Source organism: Canis lupus, chromosome 3, assembly GCF_011100685.1.
Source record: "Canis lupus familiaris isolate Mischka breed German Shepherd chromosome 3, alternate assembly UU_Cfam_GSD_1.0, whole genome shotgun sequence".
NCBI lineage: Eukaryota > Metazoa > Chordata > Mammalia > Carnivora > Canidae > Canis > Canis lupus.
The window spans coordinates 89,253,986-89,276,446 of record NC_049224.1 but is presented as its reverse complement, the minus strand read 5'-3'; the positions used below and the strand labels follow the sequence as shown (position 1 = coordinate 89,276,446).

Sequence of the window (22,461 nt, the reverse complement as noted above, 5' to 3'; positions counted from 1 at the left end):
GTTCAGGTGTCTTAGTTTCTAATTATTTTATCATTCTCCATTTTCTCCTGTAATTTGTTTAAATTTGAAATCACAGCGTCAATTTACCTCATTGCTGCTAGGTCTTCAACATTTTCTGTTTATTTATTGGAGAGTTTCTGTGACCAGGTTATTAATAACTATGAACTTAGTGACACGTAAAGCTATTCATACTTAATTCTATTCAAATGGATGTCTGGGAAAGTACTTGACCCCAAACATACTATGTTGATTTTACTAATCCAAAGACCTTAGAGTATTTTTTCACGTATCACGGAGATTTAGAAAAACAAATAAAAAAACAAAAACCTTAGCCCTCCTAAGGAAACTCAGAATGGGAAAGTGCCAGCTTCTGAAGTCTGGTTGTTTCTAATTCCACTGTTTGCTTGCTCATAGACAAGTTACTTAGCCTCTTTGAATAGATTCCCTCACCTATAAAAGTAGCTATAAAAAGACCTATGAGCTATCTGATATGCAACAGAACCCAACCTAGCACAGTTGCAACACAAAATATCCAGGAACAGCATAAGGAAATCTGTGTTTTGGGGCAGCTCTGTTCGCAAGATCTGGGATCCTTTCTAGCAGTAGTTAGGTAAGAGGGGAAGACTGAAGTAATCATTAGAAAATTTGAGTTACCATAAGGTTCATGCCTTGTCTCCAAACCAGTCTGTCTCAAAGTTACTCGACCATTTTGAAGATCTGTGAAGTTGGTGTGACGGTGCTCTCCAGCTTGTGGGCAAGGAAACCGAGATTCAGAGCGGTTTGGAGATTTGCAGAGGACTCACAGGCAGCAAGCTCCAGTGGCAGAATTTGACCTATGTCTTTCCATCGGCAAAGCTCAGGGTCTCCTAACCTCAGTATTGTTCGGCTTCTACATGCAAGCTCTACCGTTAATTCACAGAGGGACCCTGTGTACCTAATTACTTCATCATGACCTATATAACATGAGGGAGTTTGAGTGGATGGCTTTTCACATCTATTTAGCCAAATATCTATAATTCATGGTTTTAGACTTCGTTACATGAACAAAATGCATCACATTATTACTTGAGAGGAACATGGGCCTGCCCCTAACGAGATGTTACTCTTCCTCCCTGCCACTTAAAGTCATCTAAGTAAAATGCACATATTAGTTAGGCTCAGGAAGTATTTGCGTGTTTATAGCAGTGATTTTATGCATGTCAATTTTCCTCCTAAATTTCTACAAATACAGGAATTATTTCATCTAGTGTAAGACTGAGCCTGCTTTTCCCTCTGCCCCTCCTCCTACTCATGCTCACACACTCTCTCTCTCAAATAAATAAAATCCTAAAAAAATATATATATATATATATATATATATATATATATATATATATATATATATATGTCATTAGCAGTCCTTGAGGCACTAGGGTAGCTCAGTCAGTTAAGTGCCCGACTTTTGATTTTGGCTCAAGTCACAATCTCAGGGTTCTGAGGCTGAGCCCCATGTTGGGCTCCACACTCAATGGGGAGTCTTCTTGAAATCCCTTCTCCTCTGCTTGTTCATTCTTTTTCTCTCTCAAATAAATAGGTAAAATATTTTTTTAAAAGGTCATTAACAGTCCAGCTCTAAGACAGTTTCTTCACTGAGCTGGCCAGTAGGGTCTTTCATGTCAACCTTCAAAATACCCCCTAACCAACAGCACAGAGTGATAGTAGCATGAGTACAAACCACTGGGAACACCTACATTACAGTGGGACAAGTAAATTTGTGCAACTCCTTTATAAAGCATTTTGACCTTATATGTCAAGAGATTTGAAACACTTCATTCTCTTGTCCCATTAATTCTTCTCCTAAGAGCCTATCCTAAGAATATAATTCTAAATATAAGAGAAACTTAATACACAAAGGTTTTATTAAAGAATTTTTCAAATACTAGAAAAATGCAAATAACGTATATATCCTAAAATCAGAGTAATTTATACACATACATTTATAGAATATAATGTAGGCATTAAAATATTTATGAAGGACCTGTGACCTAATATAAAAATACTTATGCTCTAAAATTGAATTTAAAGCTACATAAAATTTTATAATTTTAAGTATTATTTAGAAGTTTAAAGGAACAAGCGTATGTGTATAAAAACTAAAAGCAAATAGAAAATATTACCAGTGCTATCCTTTGGTGGGTCTAGAGGTATTTTCTTCATATTTCTTTCTTCTTCTGTATCTATAAAATTTCTGTAATGACTGTTTATTACTTTTGTAGTGAAAAAATATACTATTTCTCAACACTCAATTTTGGTTTCCAATGATTTCCAATCTATGATGCTTTTAGACTTAAGTTCAGTTTTATGATTTATGAGTATATATATATATATGTATATATATAAATGTTTACACACTGTGTTTGATCATGCCTCAACTCAATGGTCCTCAAGATGAGAGGAGTTGATTTTTCCTGCCTTCCTGCCCCTGGGATGTTAGAGAACACCAGGAGACACTTCTGGTTGTCACAACTCCAGAAAAGGTACTATTGACATTTAATAGGTAGAGGCCTGGAATGCTGCCAATTGTCCCATAGCACAGAGGACAGTGCCTACGATGAAGAATTAGTTAGCCCAAGATATTAATAGTGGCAAGGTTGAAAAACCCTGCCTAAAACAAAATGATTAAAAATTACATCCGATCAAGACTGTTGTGGAACTAGAACAAAGAATTCTAAAATTTGTATGGAACCACAAAAGACTCTGAATAGCCAGACCAATCTTGAAAAAGAAAAGCAAAACTGAAGGTATCAAAATTCTGGACTTCAAGTTAAACTACAAAATGGTAGTGATCAAAACAGTATGGTATTGGCATCAAAGCAGACATATAGATCAATGGAACAGAATAGAAAACCCAGAAATGAACCCACAACTATATGACCAATTAATCTTTGATAAAGCAGGAAAGAATATCCAATTAGAAAGACAATCTCTTCAACACTTGGGTGTTGGGAAAACTAGACAGCAACATGCAAAAGAAAGAAACTGGATCATTTTCTTACCCCATACACAAAAATAAATTCAAAATAAAGACCTAAATGTGAGACTTGAAACCATAAAAATCCTAGAAGAGAAAGCAGGCAATAACTTCTTTGACATTCAGTCATAGCAACTTCTTTCGAGATATGTCTCCTGAGGCGAGAGAACAAAAAGCAAGAATTAACAATTGGGACTACATAAAGATAAAATCTTCTGCACGGCAAAGGAAACAATCAACAAAATTAATAGACAACCTATGAAATGGAAGAAGATACTTGCAAACTACATATCCAATAAAAAGCTAGTACTCAAAATATATAAAGAACTTATAAAACTCAGCAGCCAAAAAACAATCCTATTAAAAATGGGCATAAGACACAAATAGACATGTCTCCAAAAAGACATACAGATGGCCAATAGACATATGAAAAGATGTTCATCATCACTTACCATCACAGAAATGCAAATCAAAACTACAATATCACCTCACACCTGTGGAAATGGCTAAAACCAACAACCACAAGAAACAATAAGTGTTGTTGAGGATGTGGAGAAAAAGGAACACTCATGCACTATTGGTAGGAATGCAAACTGGTGCAGCTACTGTAGAGAACAGTATGGAGGTTCCTCAGAAAGTTAAAAATAGATCTACCCTAAGATCTAGTAATCTCATTATTGGGTATTTACCCAAAGAATACAAAAACACTAATATAAGGGACGCGTGTACCCCTATGTTTATAGCAGTAGTATTTATAATAGCTAAGATACGGAAGCAGCCTGTGTCCATCAATTGATGAATGGATAAAGAAGATGTGAGATATATATAATTCAGCCATAAAAAAAGAATGAAATCTTACCATTCACAAGGACATGGATAAAGCAAGAGGGTATAATGATAAGCAAAATAAGTCAGTCAGAGAAAGACAAGTACATGATTTCATTCATACGTGGAATTTAAGAAACAAAACAAATGAGCAAAGGGAAGAGACAGAGAGAGAAAGAAACCAAGAAACAGACTCTTAAATATAGAGAATAAACTGATGGTTACCAGAAGGGAGGTGGGCAGGGAGATGGGTTAAATAGGTGACAGGGATTAAGAAGGGCACTTATCTCGATGAGCACTGGGTGCTGTATGGAGTGTCACTGTATGTTATACCTGAAACTAATATAATAGTGTATGTTAACCAACTGGAATTAAAATAAACACTTGAAAAAAAGATGGCTGTGGAAGCTCAGAGCAGTTTATTACCAAGATCTCTAAATTATCTATCCATTATCTACCCATCCCTTCCATAAAGATCTGAGGTTATAGAGATAAGTGCTGTGCTATGGGGTGCTTGAGATTTAGCAAAAGAGAAAGACACAGAAATCAAGAGTTTCATGTAGTTTGAAGTGCTAAGATAGAGTGCTTTAGGATAACAGAAATGGGCACTTAATCCAACGGGGTGGTTCAAGGGAGGCTTCTGGAACAGATGACTCCTGAGCTGAGCTTAAACGATAAGAAGGAGTTAATCAGATGAAGACCGATGGGATTTGTATTCTAGAAGGAGGGACATTCAGAGCACAAGCAAATGCGTGAAGCAGGAAACAGCATGAAGTGCTTGAGTTTGATAGCAATAGAGCATCAAATGGGCACAGGGGTGCATGGGGAAGAGGCAGAGAAGTCTCAGAACCAGAGTGTCTTTTGCTGTTTGAGGAAGTGAAGACATGCTTCTCAGAGAAGGAATGAGCCAAGAGTTGAAGGCCGAAAAGACGTTTCCAGGAATATGAGGAGGGAAGGGCATTTGGGAAGAGAGAACAGTATACGTAAAGATGTGGCAGCTGGACACAGCAAGAGCTACTCAAGGAACTTCACTAGCTCCTTGTGCTGGAACAGAAAATAGCAGAGGGAGGAAAAGAAGGCACTGGTCTGATCCCATCTTTGTATAAGATGCAGAGAACATGGAGATTTTATGTTGTATGTGATACAGAAGAATCTGGAGCATGAGCTCAATCCCTCCATATTTGGGAAGGCTTCTATTGTAAGAATATGAAGTAGATTGGAAGAGAACAGGGTGGGGATGAGGTTAGGATGAGACAAACATCTTGACGCAAAGATGCATCTGAGAAACCTACTGATAAGTATTTGTTGAGCCTCCATTATATACTTTCTACGGCTCTGGACCTGGTGTTAATATAAGGAAAATTCACTCTGTACTGAGGCAGAGTGGTCTCTCTTCTCTAACCGAAGAGAAGATGAATTACACAAATGAAGTGATTTGGGGAATAGGGCATGGAGGTTTACTATTATTGTGCTATGTTGTACAACATACGTCAGGATTGACTGAATTTAGATTAGGGGTGAAAAGTGGTATTAGGAAAGAGAATAGGTTCTAGTCTGGGCTTCCAAGGAGAGATATGGGTGCATTTGGGTAAAAGAGACATTGTCAGAGAAAAAGGAATAAAATGTGAGTCAGGATTCAGAAACTGGGATCAACATTATTCTTGAAAATTTGAAAACATATTTTATCAATTGTCATTAGTTCCTAAGAATGAGTGATGCCCAGTGCTAAAAGTGTCACTCAGATTCAGCTCAAAGGTCATCTTTGTGAGTTCTGTCTGAAACTCCCCACCTTCTAGACAGGCCTGACTAGCCAGTCTCTTGCATACATCCCTAGAAGGGACACCCACATCTTGCGCAGATGTGAGATCAGGGCAATTTGCTAAACCGACATGTTTGGAAATTCATTTGTATGTAAACCTCTATTAGCCAGATCTGTGCTTTCAGCTCCCAATTACTGGCACAGTGCTTGGTGCACAGGTCGTTTCTTTCTGTCATAGGTGACTTGTTAAAAGAAAATGACATGCTCAAAATGGTGTCATTTAGGCTAAGTCATCAAACCAGGGCTTAGTGGGTCAACTGATTATAATTTCAATGTCCTCCAGAAAGGTAAGTTATAAGGTGTCAATCAGAAATTTTCTGATAAGTGCCAATGAGGCAGTCTATACCCGGGGTGCTCTCTGTCCCCCCAAAGAAAGATGCCTTATTCTGTATAACATTGATTGCCCTTCCCCCTAAGGAAATTGACCTTGATTGGAACCAACCTTTCACTCCTGCCCCACTCTGCTTCCTATAAAAACCTTCCATTTTATACAACTCCTCAGAGCTCCCCTCTACTTGCTGGATGGAATCCTGCCTGATTCATGAATCACTTAATAAAACTAATTAGACCTTTCTATTTACTCAGTTGAGTTTTTGTTCTTTGTCAGACAGAATGAATGACCATGTAGTAACAGGTATGATGGATGAGAAGAACAAAGATGGCCATGATACTAATGCTAGAAGGAATACTCAAGAGTTGTTGAGCTCTCTGTTTCAGTCACTGGGCTATAAGTAGAATTTTCACAAATATTTAATTTTCTTCTCACAATACTCCTATGAGGTAGCTACTATTATTCCCGCCAATTTATATGTGATAAAACTGAGGTCAAAGGGGGGTTATAAAGCTAGTCTGAGACCATAAGGCCAATGGAAGGCAGATATGTGTATTGACTTCAGGTCTGTCACACTTCAAAGAACATGATATTACCTAGTTTTTGTATATTTTTCATTTTCATTCTTTGTAAAAAAATATTTATTTATTTATTTGAGAGAGAAAGACAGTGGGAAGAGAGCAGGGGGAGGGGTAGACGTAGAGAAACTTGAGCAGGTTCCATCCTGAGTACGGATCGAGGGCTCGATCCCACAACATGAAGATCATGACCTGAGCCAAAATCAAGAGCCAGATGCCTGACCAAGTGAGCCAGGCATCCCTGTATATTTTTCATTTTCAAAAGAATCCAGATTTGAGATGTTTTTATTAAAAAAAAAAAAAAGTTTGTTGATTCAATGTATTTGTCCTAGACCCAAAAGACTCAGTGTAATGCAACATTCTTAGGACCAGTATAATTTGAAAAGTTGAAATATGTCTTTAACAAATATACTAGCTACGGATTTATGAACTCCGTGAAAGGAGCATAATGCCACCTGTCCTAGAGGCAATGAAGCCTAAAACGAAAATCAGTAAGATGGGACAACCTAGACTGTCTAGCCCCAACACTGACTCACGTGTGACAAAACCATGTGGATGACTTAATTTATATAAGTACCTCTAAATTGGTCTGGATGTGTGGAATTAGGGGAAGAGAAGGCATTTGGTTGAACAAACACATACACGCTAATTCAAATTATTTGCTAATTTGGTGGATAATTTCATAAACCCCAAAAGAGGGAGTAGATCCCTATTCATTCAATGAGATTGAGGGCTCAGAAAACCTAGACAAATTTCCAGAAAGCAAATTATCTCACCAATCTCAGACCCCGGTCTCAGTGGGTTCCTTGACTGCCAACTTCAGAACAGGGTTTGGCAAATTACAGTCACAGACCAAATCTATCCTGCTGTCTGTTTATATTCTCTGCAAGCTAAGAAGGAAATAGTAGAAAGAGGAAAATAAGGCACTGGTCTGATCCCCTCTTTGTATAAGATGCAGAGAACATGGAGATTTTATGTTGTATGTGATACAGAAGAATCTGGAGCATGAGCTTGATCCCTCCATATTTGGAAAGACTTCTATTGGGAGAATATGAAGTAGACTGGAAGAGAACAGGGTTGGGATGAGGTTAAGATGTGACAAATATATCCATGCAAAGATGCATTTAAACATTTAAAACGGTTTAAAAATAAAAACATAGTATTTTGTGACATAATTGTATGATACCCGGATTTGCACGTCTATCAAGAAAGTTTTATTGCAACATAGCCACACACACCCATTTGTCTATCGTCTTTGGCTGTTTCTGTGCTACAGCCAAGCTGAGTAATTAGAACAGACTGCATGGTCCACAAAGCCTAAAATATTTACTAGAGAACAGAAGGGTGACCACTGCTCCACAATATAGTTTAACAGGTGCCGAAAAACTCAATGAAGAACACATTGCTCGCATCATGGGTTTGGCCTTTCAGGTTTATTGCCCAACTCGGTGCCCCTCAAAGGGTTGCTCCTTGACAGCTGCATCAGCTTGAAGTGACAAAGCATTAGCAATGTGAAATTCTCAGACTCTAACCTAGATCTACTGAATCAGAAACTTTGAGGGTAGAGTCCAGCAATCTATGGTCTAACTAGTCCTGTAGGTGATTCCGATACACGGTGGAATTTGAGAATCACTGGTGTAACTCAAGGAATTTGAACATGTTACCCCACGGTAATTACAAGAAAGGTATTTACTGGCTCCAGTTTGTATTCCAGACCCTGAGCTACATGTTTCACTTAGATGTTTGTATTCTCTGCAACAATCTCAAAAGGTTGGTTTTTTTGTTTTTGTTTTACACTCATTTTACAGAAAAAGGAACTCAAGCTCAGGAAGGTGAAGTAACTTGTTTAAAGTTACTGAATTAAAGTTTGAATTAAATCTCAAACTCAGATCTGTCTGCTACAGACCCTACACACCTGCCCCTCACCTTACTCTGCCCTCCTGATCATGTGTGAGGAGAAAGCGGCCCCTTCCATCCTGAAGGAGCTGCCCTGGTTTATCAGCCAGACCTTGGCATTCCCCTAGTGAATATAAGCAACTCTAATTTCACAGAATATCAACATCAGACAAGACCGCTCTGTACCTTTGATCGATCAACAAAAACTAGATCACTCTGTAATCATACGTGAGAAGAGGCAAAAACATGAACTTTGTTCAAACTACAAAAATGACCAAATATCCCCCATCCTATTTAGTGTCGCTTATTTCTTTGCCAAATGCAGCTTTCGCCTCTGTCTAGTCTTTGCTCTCTATCGAAAAGATTTATTAAGACACTCGACCATACACTGGGTGCTATACTACATGTTGGCAAATCGAACTCCAATAAAAAAAATATACAAAAAAATTAGATACTCAACCATAGAATTAGCCTGACTTCTTGCCTTCAATCCAGATCAAAGACCCACTTCCAAAGTCCCAATCCCCCACACAGACTCAGATACTGCAAGTCCTTCCTCATACCTCATTACAGAGATGTTCTATGCTCTCCGTGCTTTGGGTTCCTCCTCTCTGCAAGGAGCAGCGAAGCCAAATTATTCAACCGCAGGTGTATTCCTGATGACCTTTGACTGGAGGCCATTGAAATGGACAACTTCTCCACTTTCATGTCCCCTCCCCATGAAGATTCCACCTCTCTGCTCCTACGCAGCTGGGGTGGGGAATGGTCTTCAAAGTAAGCAAAACTGAAAAATAATATTCCACAAACCTATCAGTCCCAAGAACATTGCCAGATCGAGGGCAGACACTTGATACCTTAAATGGATCGATGGACTTTTGGAACCAATTTGATTACAAACAACGATTTCAGGAAACTGCCTCTTTTTAAAATTATAGTCCAAAGCCTTCAGTTTTTATCTGTCAGTCTTTTCATCCGATGCCACTACCGTCTTCTCATAGTCTTCTCTGAAAACTTCCAACTGGATGGGAGGGCTCTTCTCAAGTTTTACAAAACACTTGCTTCCTCTCACCAGACCCTTTTTAATCTCTGATTAGTTATTCATGTTTGTACTTTAATAATTTTGAAAACTTTTAAGGACCGTAAAATGCCCTTTTGTCTTCTATTCCCCTTCACACAGTAGGTGCTTGATATTGTCAATTTTATTTATACATTTAAGGTTTTTTTTTTTTTTTTTTCCAGTCATAAAACTGAAAGGGCTACTTTCTCAGCCAAATCAAAGCCCATGTAAGCTGGGCTTTTTCAGCTCACTGCTGGATATCTCATTTGGAATTATTTCCCATGGCCATGGGGTTCTAATGAACAGCTGCTCCAGATGCCTTTGGTATGTGGGTATCTCTACTTTGCAGTGGGATTTTGATCTGAAATCTCCCTCACAGAAAAAAATAATAAAATAAAACAATGTAGCCAACTAATCAACAGTTTCCAGGCTACCATGGAAACTTGAAAGAGCCCTGGAGGCCCTCAGTTATGTAGCATAAAGTAGAAGTGCACAGGCACCATTACTCTAGGAGAGTAAATGGCACTCACACTGTAAAGTTTCTAGTGTCTTCCATATACCAAGCATTGCGGTAGATAGCATGGATAATTACATAATCAAGGAGAAGGAATGAAACTGTATGAATTCCCTTTGACGCTCTCCGTTGTTATTGTTCCAGGAATTCCACATTCTGGACCATGTCCCTGTGTTGGCATATAGTATTACTTCACCCAGAGCCCTACACATGGAAACTGTGTAAGCACCCTGCTGGCTTATGATGGTGATAAACTTCTCTTTATCCACAAAAATCCAGCCTCAAAGTCAACTCTTCCAGGGAGTCATCTCTGATCACGTCTAGCTCTTCCACTTGGACTTAATTACTTTCCATTCTTCTTCTGTACCTTGGTCTTACTTATATCGCTCTATCTTCCATGATGTATTGCCTTTCCTTTGTTTCTATCCCCCATCTACTCATGCAGATGAGAGTTCTGTGAGGTTAGAGACTACCTTTAATTCATCTTTGTATCCTGGGCCTAGTCAAGTGCCTGGTGTATGGTAGACAAGAAAGACATATTTTTAAGGAAACACAGATGACAAAATGATGCTCATTATTGATGGGTGCATGGCAGTGCATTATACTACTCTCTATACCGTGTTTTGTGTGATTTTCAAAAAAAAAAGGTCTCAAAATAATTGAAAACTTGCAAGATGTCAATATACCTATCAGAACTGTTAAGTTCCCACCGTAAATCATGCTATCACATATATAACTACGACCTCTGTGTGCTTCCCACATTTTTTTTTCTCTCAAGAAAGATATTTAAAGCCTAACAATACTGCCCTAGAGTAAAACATGATTATGCTGTTTCAGAACAAGTGCAGGCCAAGAATATTACAGTAAACACGAATTTCTGGAAAAACTGGAGGTTGACAGCTCACATTAAGTATTTTATTGAGAAGGGCCATCTACGGAGTTTTGTCCTATTGTCTGTCACCTGAATTATTCCAAGAGGATAACTAGTATCTCTGCTCCCATGATTTTACTACAGAATTCTTCACCTACTCTCAGATTGATCTCCCTAAAACAATAGTCTGTCACATTGCCCGTTTGTTTTCTCAAAGTAGAAGATTTTTTTGAGTTTGTTTATTTATTTATTTATTTATTTATTTATTTATTTATTTATTTATTTATTTATTTATTTATGAGAGAGAGAGAGGCAGAGACATAGGAGAGCAGGCTCCATGCAGGAAGCCCCATGTGGGACTTGATCCCGGGACTCCAGGATCACGCCCTGGGCCAAAGGCAGGCCCTCAGCCGCTGAGCCCCTCAGGTGTCCCGAAGACTTTGAATCAATGGTTCTTCCCTGATTAAAGAGTAAGTAGACACTCTTGGGACTGAACTTCAAGCCACCTCTTTAGCTACATCTCCCATTTCAACTTTCTGACACCCATGTGCACGAGAACCACGGCCCTTATCCTGCCAGTGCTTAGGGGCACCACGTAAGCTCTTTGCTTAGCCTGGAATGTTCCTCCCTTCTCCAACTTGGAGAGTCCTTCTCACATTGCAACGCCCTATATAATTGTAACCTGCCAGGACGCCTTCAGCCCTTTCCAGAACGCATCGCTCCTTCCATGCTTCTACAGGGCATCTCCTGCTTATGCCCAGCACTTAGATTCTTCTGTCTTGTTTCGTAATTAGTTTCCTTTCCCAGAATGAGAGTTCACTGAACGCACATTCCCTTTAATGTTCATCTCGCATATCTCTCTACCGTCTCAGCCTAACAGAGAACCCTGCACACGTTCAGAGTTCAACAAGACCTACATTGTATGCAAATCTGTGCAATAATGAGATCCATGTTCTGAGTGTTCTTCCTCGTTCTCCTTATTAAGGAGTGGATATGTGTAAAACCTCAAATCATCATATTAGAATCCCATTAGTCTTTTGAATCCTCTTTACAAATTGCTTTTGTTTCCTAAACCTTGAATTTCAGCTGAGAGAGAATTCTATTCTTAAAATGAGGTTTTATAAAAATTGGAATCTAATTTAGGTGAGAGCAGAAATGTTTCTCTTTGTTCTTTTCTACCCATGGCTAATTTTCACTAGCCATTGTAGAGGATAATACTAAGGCGACATTGCTTTATCCCAACACTACTACGGACCCTCTCCTTCAAATAGACTCAGAACTACTTTCTAAGTAAATTAATGCATAGTCAAACTAGAAAAAATGCTGTCCATAGCTGCCCCAGGGAAGAATCATTGCCCCTGAGGGTGGTATAAAAGTTCCGTGTGGCCTAAAAGAAGCTCGCGGTTCTGCTCTGGGCTTCATGTCCAGTTCTCCATTAAAAAGAATGGTTAATTCCCTGGCCTTATTCTGCGCTGTATTTTCTAATGCAATCAGTGAAAAGTTTGGCAATCTACATCGAGACAGCCCTTTTGGGAATTTTTATCATTTGTAATTAGAAAGGAGGAGAGATCATCTAATATTTTGTGGCTTTCTCTGTATTTTGGGCCTTCTCCTTATTCCTCCACTTGGCTGGTGGCCTAACACCCTGAGTTCTGTTTCTGCTTGGACACTGCCACGGCCTGAGAAAACACAGACAGGAGGTGTAGGCCAGACCTCTCGTGGTCTTACTGGGTCTCCCTGCTGGGTTCTCCCTGGACAAGGCATTTATTGCCAGTGAGTACACATCACAGAGAGTCAAAATGCAGTGCAGGTCTTAGAGGTAAAGAAGCTCAGGACTCTAGTTAGCTTGCTTTTGTCCCAACCCTGTCTCCAGTCTATGATACAGGCAGTAGTCTGGATTAGTTCCCTTACATGCCGCCGTGGGTGCCGCCCTCGGGATGGGGTCGACACCTTGTAGAAATCGCGTGGCTATTGTGTAATCTTTCCTATGGATGTAGTTCCTTCAGATATCTCTCAGGGTGTTGGTGGACAGATCAGGGCTAGATTCCAGAAGTCAGGACATTTCCCACACATGCTTTCATTGATTCTCTTTTCCAGTATCAGGAAAGAAAAATAAGTAAAAAGTGTGTTATAGTAGGAAAAGAACTATATGCTACTCAGTAGTCCTTGGCTTTGGTCCTGTCTCTCCCCCAGTTAGTTTTGCCTTCTGGTAAATCAGTTAACCTCTCTGGATTGTAGTTGTCTCCTACGTAAAATGAAAGAGTTGAACTAGACTGGCATTTTCTAAAATGTACTTCAGTACAACAAACTTGTACTGACTTGTCAAGTAAAATGGGTTATACCCCATGTATGGTGACAATCTGCATCTTCGTGCTTTAGCACAATCAAGGCTTTTATATCGATCTCAATTTTTCCCCAGCTTATTGGACATTTTACATAATATCTATAAATGTGTATCATCTATAAATCTGTGTGCATATATATAGAAATATAGAATTATTTATGGTTATGGGTATCAATTGACTATGAATATGGATATCCATCCGACGAAACACACTGCAGGCTAGTGCAAAAACCTGTGATTCTAGTTGAGGGAGTCAGGTTCGCGATTCTACTTTTCCATGTTGTTGGAACTCAAATTTGAAGTTTTCATCTGAAAACTGTCAACTTTAAGTGACATAAAACAGAAGTTACAGAATAAAAGCTGAGTCATTTGCAGTGGTCATAAACCTGGGCCCTTTGACCTTATATGTGCACATTATCAACACAGGCAATAAATGAACTCTGAAATAAATAAATGTCCCTCGGTTGACCTCCTCAGTACCCCCATGGCTGTCCCTCTTCAGCGAATGCTTCACCTGGCTATGAAAGCAAGCCATCTTGAGTATTGCGCCTTCAATTTGGGGGTTATGGTTCAGCCAAGTTCAGAGAACAAAAATCTAATACGTGATCGAATTTAACAGAAGGAAACTCTCCTCATGACAGAAATTGAAATGACGTCATCTGTATTTTATCACAATACCAACATTAGTACACTGGGGCAGAATCCCGAAACAACGCAAGGTTGTTGAATAGTACTTGGAGAAGTTTGTCGATGCACCGTGTTCCTTCCAGGGATTAAATACAATCACTACGTAATACGAGAAAAGGAAGAAACTGATTTTTTGAGGTTTCATTTAATCCCATTACAACATTATTCTCTTGTGTGCCTAAGCAGAGTTTGTCACAGAGTGAGAATGCTTACAGGAAGACATGGAAACTACACGGGAACTTCTTATGTGCTTAGAACAGTCTAAACAGAACCTAACAAACTTAGTTTAAAAAAAAAAAAGACTCCCTGAAGATAAGATACATCGACCATTATAACGTATTAACAGACACAACCTGTGTACCGGATGTAATTGGGATGATGTCATTTTAGCTATCGGGTCTGTAGTTAGGGAGATGAGAAGCACGGGCAGGCTTAAATATCTCCATCACCTTCCAACATTACACACAAGGGGAGAAGTGAAGAGTCATAAATAACTCGGCCATCAAAGAGCGTACCCTTATCTGCAGGGGATACTAGCAGGTGCTTAGGAACTACATCCTTTCGCTTGAGAAGAAAGGAGAGCTTGGATGTAGAATTGACCTCGGATGCTGAGGTCTAAATGATTCAAGGCATGTTATTTCAGTAGAAAAATCATTTCATGAAAAAATAAATGGGCGTCTCTACGCTGTATACGTCTCTCAATTCACGCACATCTATCTATCCAAGTTGCTAAAGCCAAGTTAGCCAACTTTCCTCCCCCCCCATCTTTGAATAATAAAATCGAGTAGTAGTAACATGTATACTAGATGGATAAAATATTTGTTGATAGCAACAGCGCTGCTCGGTGCATATGTATGGGTTCCCACTCCAAAGCCAGAGTGGCTCAAAGGGAGATGTAAATGAAACACTTTTGCAAATTAAGTGTTCAAAGCACAGTTTTGCTAAGCACCCTTTAACTCGATTTTAACCGAAAGCTTACCCATCTTCCATCATCATCAGCAACCCAGCTCCACCCCCGCACCTCCCAACTCCTGAGGCTCGGGCGGGTATTTCCCTCGCACATCAGGGTTCGAGGATCACTAATGACACTAAGGCGTGGGAGCCATCGCGGACCTGACACCCCAGCACCCCGTACCCCGCCCCGTAGAGCCCTGACTTTGCACCCGGGCGGCGGGCTGCAGCCGCCCCCGCAGCCAGCGGGGCTGGGGGCACCCCGGGCCGCCCTCCGAGGCCCCCAGGTGCGCTCCGGGTCACCTGTGCGGCCCGCTGCCCCCGCGCACCGGCACCTGCTGGAACTTGGCGGGCGCGGAGCGTCCCCAACTTGGGCAGCGCCTGGCCGGGCCGCGGGAGCCCCGTTACCTTCCGAGAAGTCGATCAGCCCCAGCAGGTGCAGCAGCTTCAGCGACGCGCAGATGATCACGACGATGCCCACGGTCTGCAGCCCCTCCGACTCCCACTCGAGAGTCAGCATCTTCCGAGCTGCCGGCGCATCCCCGCCTCCCGGCCCCGGCGCCCAGGGAGTTAACTCGGGACGCCGAGCGCCGGCGGCCGGGCGCGGACCGCGGGGGGGCGGGGGGCGGGGGCCCCGGTGACACCCCCGTGACACCCCCACCCCCACCCCCACCCCCACCCCCCGGGCCCGGCCGGGGTGCAGCCCTGCCCCGCATCTCCCCGCGGGCCCCCAGCCCTGCGCCGCCGCCGGGGACGCGCGCTCTCGGCAGCCAGGGGGGCGTGTGCGGAGCCCCGAGACCTGCCGCGACCGCGGGGGGGGGGGGGGGGGCGGGGGCGGGAGCGGGGACGGGGGAGAGGGGAGGGGAGAGGGGAGCGGGCCAGAAGGGGAAAGGGGGAGAGGGGGAAAGGGGAGGGGGCAGAGGGGAGGGGGGAGAGAGGAGAGGGGAGAGGGGAAGAGGGGAGAGGGGGAGAGGGGGAGAGGGGGAGCAGGGCAGAAGGGAAGAGGGGAACGGGGCAGAGGGGGAGTGGGGTAGAAGGGGAGGGGGGCAGAAGGAGAGAGGGAGGAGGGGAGGGGGGGTTGAAGGGGAGGGGGGCAGAAGGGGAGAGGAAAGGGGGAGAGGGGGGAAAAGGGGGAGCGGGGGAATGGGGTAGAAGGGGAGGGGGGCAGAAGGGGAGAGGGGAGCGGGGCAGAAGGGAAGGGGGGCGAGGGGGACAGCGGAGAGGGGAGCGGGGGGCGGGGCACGCCAGGGGCGGAGGATGCGCTTGCGGAGGGAGGGCGGGTGCAGCCTGCAGCCCCTGCGGCCCCTGCGCCCCTGCCCCTCCCGGGACCCCGGGACCCAGCGGGTGGCCGGGAGCTCCCGCGGAAGCCGGGGTGACTGCCGCCCCTCTGGGGCCCTCGGGCGCCCCCCCCCCAGGACGTCGCCCGGGGCCCAGGGGGGCTTCTGCTTCAGGAGCAGGAATGGGGGCGGGAGGGGGGCGTGCTGTTCACCCGGGCGGGTGGCCTGTCCCCCTTCCCCTCTGGCTTCAGCCCATCACAAAGTTTCACAAACTTCCCTGGGGACAGAAGCCACCCAAGGTGCTCCTTTAAAATGCTCTCTAGTGGGGAGTCTGTGTGATTCAGAGGATTCCGGAGTTTGTGTTTTTTGTTTTGTTTTTTAAGTTTTTACAATGTATTCATGAGAGCCACATAGAGAGAGGCAGAGACACAGGCAGAGGGAGAAGCGGGCTCCCTGCGGGGCTGGATCCCAGGACCCCAGGTCACCCCCTGAGCCCAAGGCAGGTGCTCAACCCTGCGCCCAGCAGGTGCCCGGGACTTTGTGTTCCTAAACAAGAAGCCAGATGATTCTCCTAAGGATCCCAGGGGGCTCTATGCCAAACCACACCAAACATCCCAGCAGCTTTGTGGGAGCTCTGGGCTGGGCGAGGCCAGGACCCCGCTGGCTAATCCCCTGCCTCCTGCCTGCCCCCTCCGCTCTGCTGGAGCCCAGCCCCAGAGTGCTGGGGAAGGGAATCAAGCGGGACCCCGTGTGTAAAAGGATTTTCCACCCCTGGAAGTCACTAGGAAAATCACTCACTATGAATAACGATACCTTGGGCCCTGGGAGGGGTGGGGGGAGGCATTTCTTGGTTCTGCTACTTTCTTGCTGTGTGATTCTCTCCAAGAAATTTAGCCTCTCTGAAAACACACAGCTCCTTTTCTGTGAAGTTGAGATTATAATACTTTATTTAAAGTTCTCTATTTAAAAAAAATAATAAAGCTCTCTATTTAAAGGGATTCACGGGAATTAAGCGTGGTTGCCATAATGGTTAACGTTTACTGAGCGTCTAGCATGTGCTGATCCATAGTGCAGTGATTTATGGACAATTGACTCATCCCTACGCTGTGCATGGCGGATGTCACATCATCTTCACTTTATTGGCGACAAAACTGAAGCATAAAGTGGTTAACTTACTGGTCAAAGCTGCGGTGGGCACAGTGTTTGGTAGGCAATGGGCATTCATTCATTCATTCATTCACTCGGTTATTTCTTAATAGTTATTGCCCTGTCACGATGAGCTCTGGACAGTACCTGGACGGTAAAGGCCAACCCGATCCTGTGGGCACATGCGGTGTAATAAAGGAAGCAAGCGTGACCCCTGATCATGGCCGACGAATGCACCAGCACTTGAAGAGATGGCTCTAGGAAGCACTGTGAGGGCAAGGGAGGGAGAGCCAACTCGGGGGGGAGGGGGGGGGAACGGGACTCTGTAGAGGAGGGCCTCAATGCAAATGATGGGCTGCCTTGCCTTATCATCGGAAGCCATCCATCAGGCTTTGGGGAACACAGACCTTGGGGACACCACTCCATCTCTCAGGATCAGTTTTCTAAGTTCAAGATGGGAGTGTGACTGCCCACTTCTTGCCATTACTGTGAGACTCAGCTGTGGAGAGCTGAGCCCAGTGCCTGCTTTCGTGCGATTATGACAGCAGGGCCAGCTCCTCAGGGTTTCTGGTGGCTCTAGATGGAGGAAGGGACTTTGCTCCTCCCTGGTCCTATCACCCTCTCTGCTCCTAGGTTGAGTTTCAGGAAGACTTCCTGACCTCCCAGTCTATTTTTCTCCTCTGGGCACCAGGAATACAGTTGGGCCACCAAGTTGGCTTTTGTAAGTGTTTTTCATTTTGGATTATACGTTTACGAGAAATATCTCTCTTATCTGCCCAACCACCTATCAAATTTAAACATGTTATTTTCAGTTTCTCAGCAAGCCCAGTGCAGGGGAAGCAGTTCTTAGAAGTTGGTGGGTGAAAGGATGTTTTATGTAACCATTCTCTGAAATTTCTGACAACATCTGACTATAGGACGTCAAAAGTCTTTTTTTTTTTTTTTAACTACAGAAATTAATTAGGTCAAATGAACTGTAACTGTCTCTTTTAATGCTATACAACTTCATTTTAAGGTTAGAAACAAAACAGAACAAAACTAAGATACAGGGAACTAAAGTGAGTTGACCAATGTCACACAGCTAAAAAGGTATAGATGCAGAATTTATTGTTCTTTTTTAAAAAAAAAAGATTTTATTTATTTATTTTGAGAGAGAGGGAGAGAGAGCATGAGTAGAGCAGGAGGGGCTAGGGAGAGGGAGAAGCAGACTCTCCACTGAGCAGGGATCCTGGAGTGAGGCTCAGATCCCAGGACCCTGAGATCATGACCTGAGCCAAAGGCAGACCCTTAACCGACTAGGGAGCCCCTAGATGCAGAATTTAAGCATTGCCTTTGTCTGACTTCCAAATTCGTTATTCTCCCTTTATACCCCTCATCAGATTTCAGCAAATAGTCATCAATTGATCTCTTGATTGATAGACTTAGGCGAAGAATTTTTAAATCATCACATTTCATTTTCCAGGAAAGAAACCCCCACCATCTTTGAAATTCATAGAAAGACTCAGGGATATAATTTTGTTAATTCCAGGCAGGACTTCACGTCAGTACAATGGCATTCCTCACAGGAGATCCATGGGCTGAGGGTCTCGGGGGCCCAGCCAATCCCGATCTGCATCAGCTACCTTTACTGACTATTTTTCTAAGCTCTTCCTGTTAACTCCAGCTACAGGATCCTTTGGCTCTCAAGAATGCCAGGGGCTCTTTCACATGCACACCTCATCCTTTGGCTCTCAAGAATGCCAGGGGCTCTTTCACACGCACACCTCACGCATGGCAGGATTTCATAAGCTAACAGTGCCATCCATGAGTTTTACGCATCATCTGACCAGTCTAGGGAAATGGGGGGCACCTGGGGAAGAGTGATATTTCTAGAGTCATCTTGGGAAAGAAGAGTTGGCTATATGTTATTAAGAAAAAATAATTCCAGGTGATGGTTCTATCATTTCATTGCAGTAGCTTGTTAGCCTCGACCTAGTTACATTAAAATATTCCTTGTCCTTCTCTCATTATTTTCAGGCTCGCCCTTTTCTTTACATTATGATAGATGTCCAGCAAAGGTCTGTCTTCCATACCAAAAGAAAAGCATTCCAAAGGAATAACCTCACATCTCTTGCTCACTTACTCTAAGCCAGGCATTGTATTATGTATGTTCCACGTATAAACTTATTCAATCTTACCCTAAACCATAAACTAATGAGAGAAGTGTTATTATTCCTATTGCAAAAAAAAATAAAAATAAAAATAAATAAAACCAAGGATCATTGAGATTATTTTTACAAAGTTACATTCAGTAAAGGACACAACCATGATTTATATTGGATGGACTCCATTATGGCTGCTAACAGTTATATAGATGGTATAAGTATTAGGCACTAGTCTAAAATCTTCACACCTATTAACTAATTTAATTCTTTCATAATGCTATGAGATCTATATTATTTCTCTGGTTTCAAGGAGAAAATGCAGGCTTTAAAGGATTAAATAATTGGTCTGAAGTCTTATAGATAGTACTTGGCAGACTTGGGATTTGAACTTGCAAATCCTGGGTGCCAGATTCTGCACATGGTACCATTCGCCACTGCACCCTTTGGCCTCCCTGTCTCTTGTTGGTGATTCTGTAAGTGGGTCTCTGTTAAGGGATTATGAAGGGGAAATATTGCCAGAAACCCTTGGGAAAGGAAAAATGGACTCCAAAGAGGCATGCCCAAGCCAATGGCCCAGTCTGGGAGAGAGAGGGTCAGAGAGGAGACTTTCAATTTCCTTGCACTGATCCATATTACTTTAAATGATCTCAAAAAGGATGGTTAGCCTGAAATCTGAAATTAATCATTTCCTCCTCTTTGTTTTAGCTTCAGTTTGAAATTTCACCAGGTGATGTTCCTTGGTATAAAAATGCTCCTCATCCTACTGGTGCCATACAAATACCAAAATAAATACAGAGAAATGTGAAAAAAAAATATTTAAGTTAGATAGATTTATCTACCTACCTAGGGAGTCTCCAAAAATATAAATAGAATGACAATGCATATAGGAACTAGTTGAGTCAAACTTAATTTATTAGTTTATATTTGTAAAAACATTTAGAGATCATTTACAGTTGAAATAATTCAATCTTGTATTTTAAGGAGGCTTAAAAAGTGAGGTGCAGAGGGCAGAACTAACTTGCCCGTGGTGGAAAGTGGACAAAATTGGCTTGACTCAGCTCGTCATGATCCCTGAATTGTTAACTGCAGGAGAAATTGGGATGATCCACTGAGAAATTAGAAAGAAATTAAGTTCTAAAAGAAAAATTTTCTGATCTCAGTAAATAGGAAGTAAGAGAAGCAAAACCTCAACGTAGTCGGCATTTTCTAGAGGGTTCTGAAGAAAGAAGCCTAATATAGGTTTTTGAAAACAAGCGAGGAGAGGAGAAATGAATTTCCAGGAATGGAAATGGGTGCACGCTGGGGCGAATTCGGGATGGTGACGTGGCTGGGTAGAGGCCCCTGAGGCAAAGAAGAAAAATGGGACTTGAAAATTGTTGTAAAGGGCCTCTTAACATCTTTATAGAGCAAGGAATGAGGACAAGGTTGGTGTCACTTGGAGTCTCTTCTAATTTTAAGATTTTTCTCACCAAAATGATGAAAGTTATTTACCCCAGTGCCTTCTGTTCTATCCCTACCCCAAAGTCTATCACATCCCTCTGTCTTGGGGATTCTCAATGACTTGGAAAGATCCCCACATGTCCTCCAAATAAACTTTCCACTCAAACATGCCAGGACTCATGCTGTTTCACTTAGCTGCAGGGCTCATTCTGAAAGGTTCTTAAATGCATTTGGAATGGATTTCTTTAAAATATGTATATGTTTGTCCATTAAACAATTAAGGATCCAACCTTCTGGTCTGAGTGCCTATTGGATCCATAAGGGGGGGGGGAGAGGGGGGATACCTTTCACCTGAAAAAACTTCCAGCAATATTGCACTAATGTATCTTGAAAATAGTTCTCATGTATCATATGATCAAAGCTCATGCCGTATATAATCTTCATATAGACAAATCAGCAGATTATCTGGGAATTTAACTAGGAAACATTCCTAAAAATAGACTCTTTCCCTGCCATTTCTGACTTTTTTGCCTGCTCTGATTTCCTTTTCCTGGCTTTTCTGGACTAAAGTGGGTGGGCTCCTAGATTCACCCATTTAATCCAACATACAACTTCGGCTCTCATGTCACAGTCCTTTTTATGTTCTTTCTCTATAAATGGTCTTGCCATGTGCCACCATAATGGGCTGGCTGTAGGGCAGTGATTTTCATGGATAATAATAGTAATTATCCCTTGCTTTTTATGTTATAATTAGGATTATATTATTGAACCCCTACCTTATAACAGTGTACTGTACACATTACATGAACTATCTCATTGAATCATCACAACCCCTCAATAGGCTAGGTAATATCATTAATCCACTTTTATAGATGAGGACACGGAATGCCAAAACTTAAGTAACTTGCCCAAGATTATGAAAAAAAAAATCAGAATATGCCATTCTGAAATATGTCATTCTGGGAAAACGGTGATGTTGGGGTGCCCAGGTGGCTCAGTGGTTAAGCGCATCTGCCTTCGGCCCAGGGCCTGATCCTGGAGTACCGGGATGGAGTCCCGCATCGGGCTCCCTGCATGGACCCTGCTTCTCTCTCTGCCTGTGTCTCTCATGAATAAGTGAATAAAATCTTTAAAAAAGAAAAACGGTTATGTTGAGCTCAAAGGCATTTGAGAATCACCAGATGCAATGACGTTCTCGGTTCTCCTCTTATCTACCTAACTGTGGCATAAATTTCCCTTTGTGAAACTGCCCTCTCCTTCTCCTGTGCCAGGAATCAGAAAGCAATTCTTATCACTGGAGATTGAGAGTGGGCACCAAAATAAGTCTGCATAAACAAGCCTAACTAAAAGAAACCTTATCTTCTATTAGTTTCCCTCATATATTTCTTAGTCACTGCCCTACAATTTATCATCCCTTGAGGCCCAAACTCCCTTTCTTTTGTTAAAGTGACACATAAGCCCTGGGGTCTAATTTCTTGCTTTTATGAGTTTTACTTGTTTTCTGTGAACTTCCAAATTTATAAAATGAAAATTGTATGTCTTTTCTCCTGTTAATCTGCCTTTTGTAAATC

The 22,461-nt window shown here is 42.4% G+C and overlaps 1 protein-coding gene across 4 annotated transcripts in view; it reads right to left on the bottom strand.

The window, feature by feature from the left end:
* Positions 1 to 22,461, bottom strand: part of KCNIP4 (potassium voltage-gated channel interacting protein 4) — a 1,126,248-nt gene that overhangs the window by 217,512 nt on the left and 886,275 nt on the right. Inside the window, exon 1 of one of the 4 annotated variants that reach the window (XM_038533577.1) lies at positions 15,292 to 15,495. The exons of the other annotated variants lie outside the window; for them this stretch is intronic. Coding sequence (XP_038389505.1) covers positions 15,292 to 15,403 — 112 coding nt within the window. The 5' untranslated portion in view covers positions 15,404 to 15,495. Of the gene's footprint in view, positions 1 to 15,291; positions 15,496 to 22,461 lie in introns of those variants that run through there. 4 annotated transcript variants of the gene reach the window in all.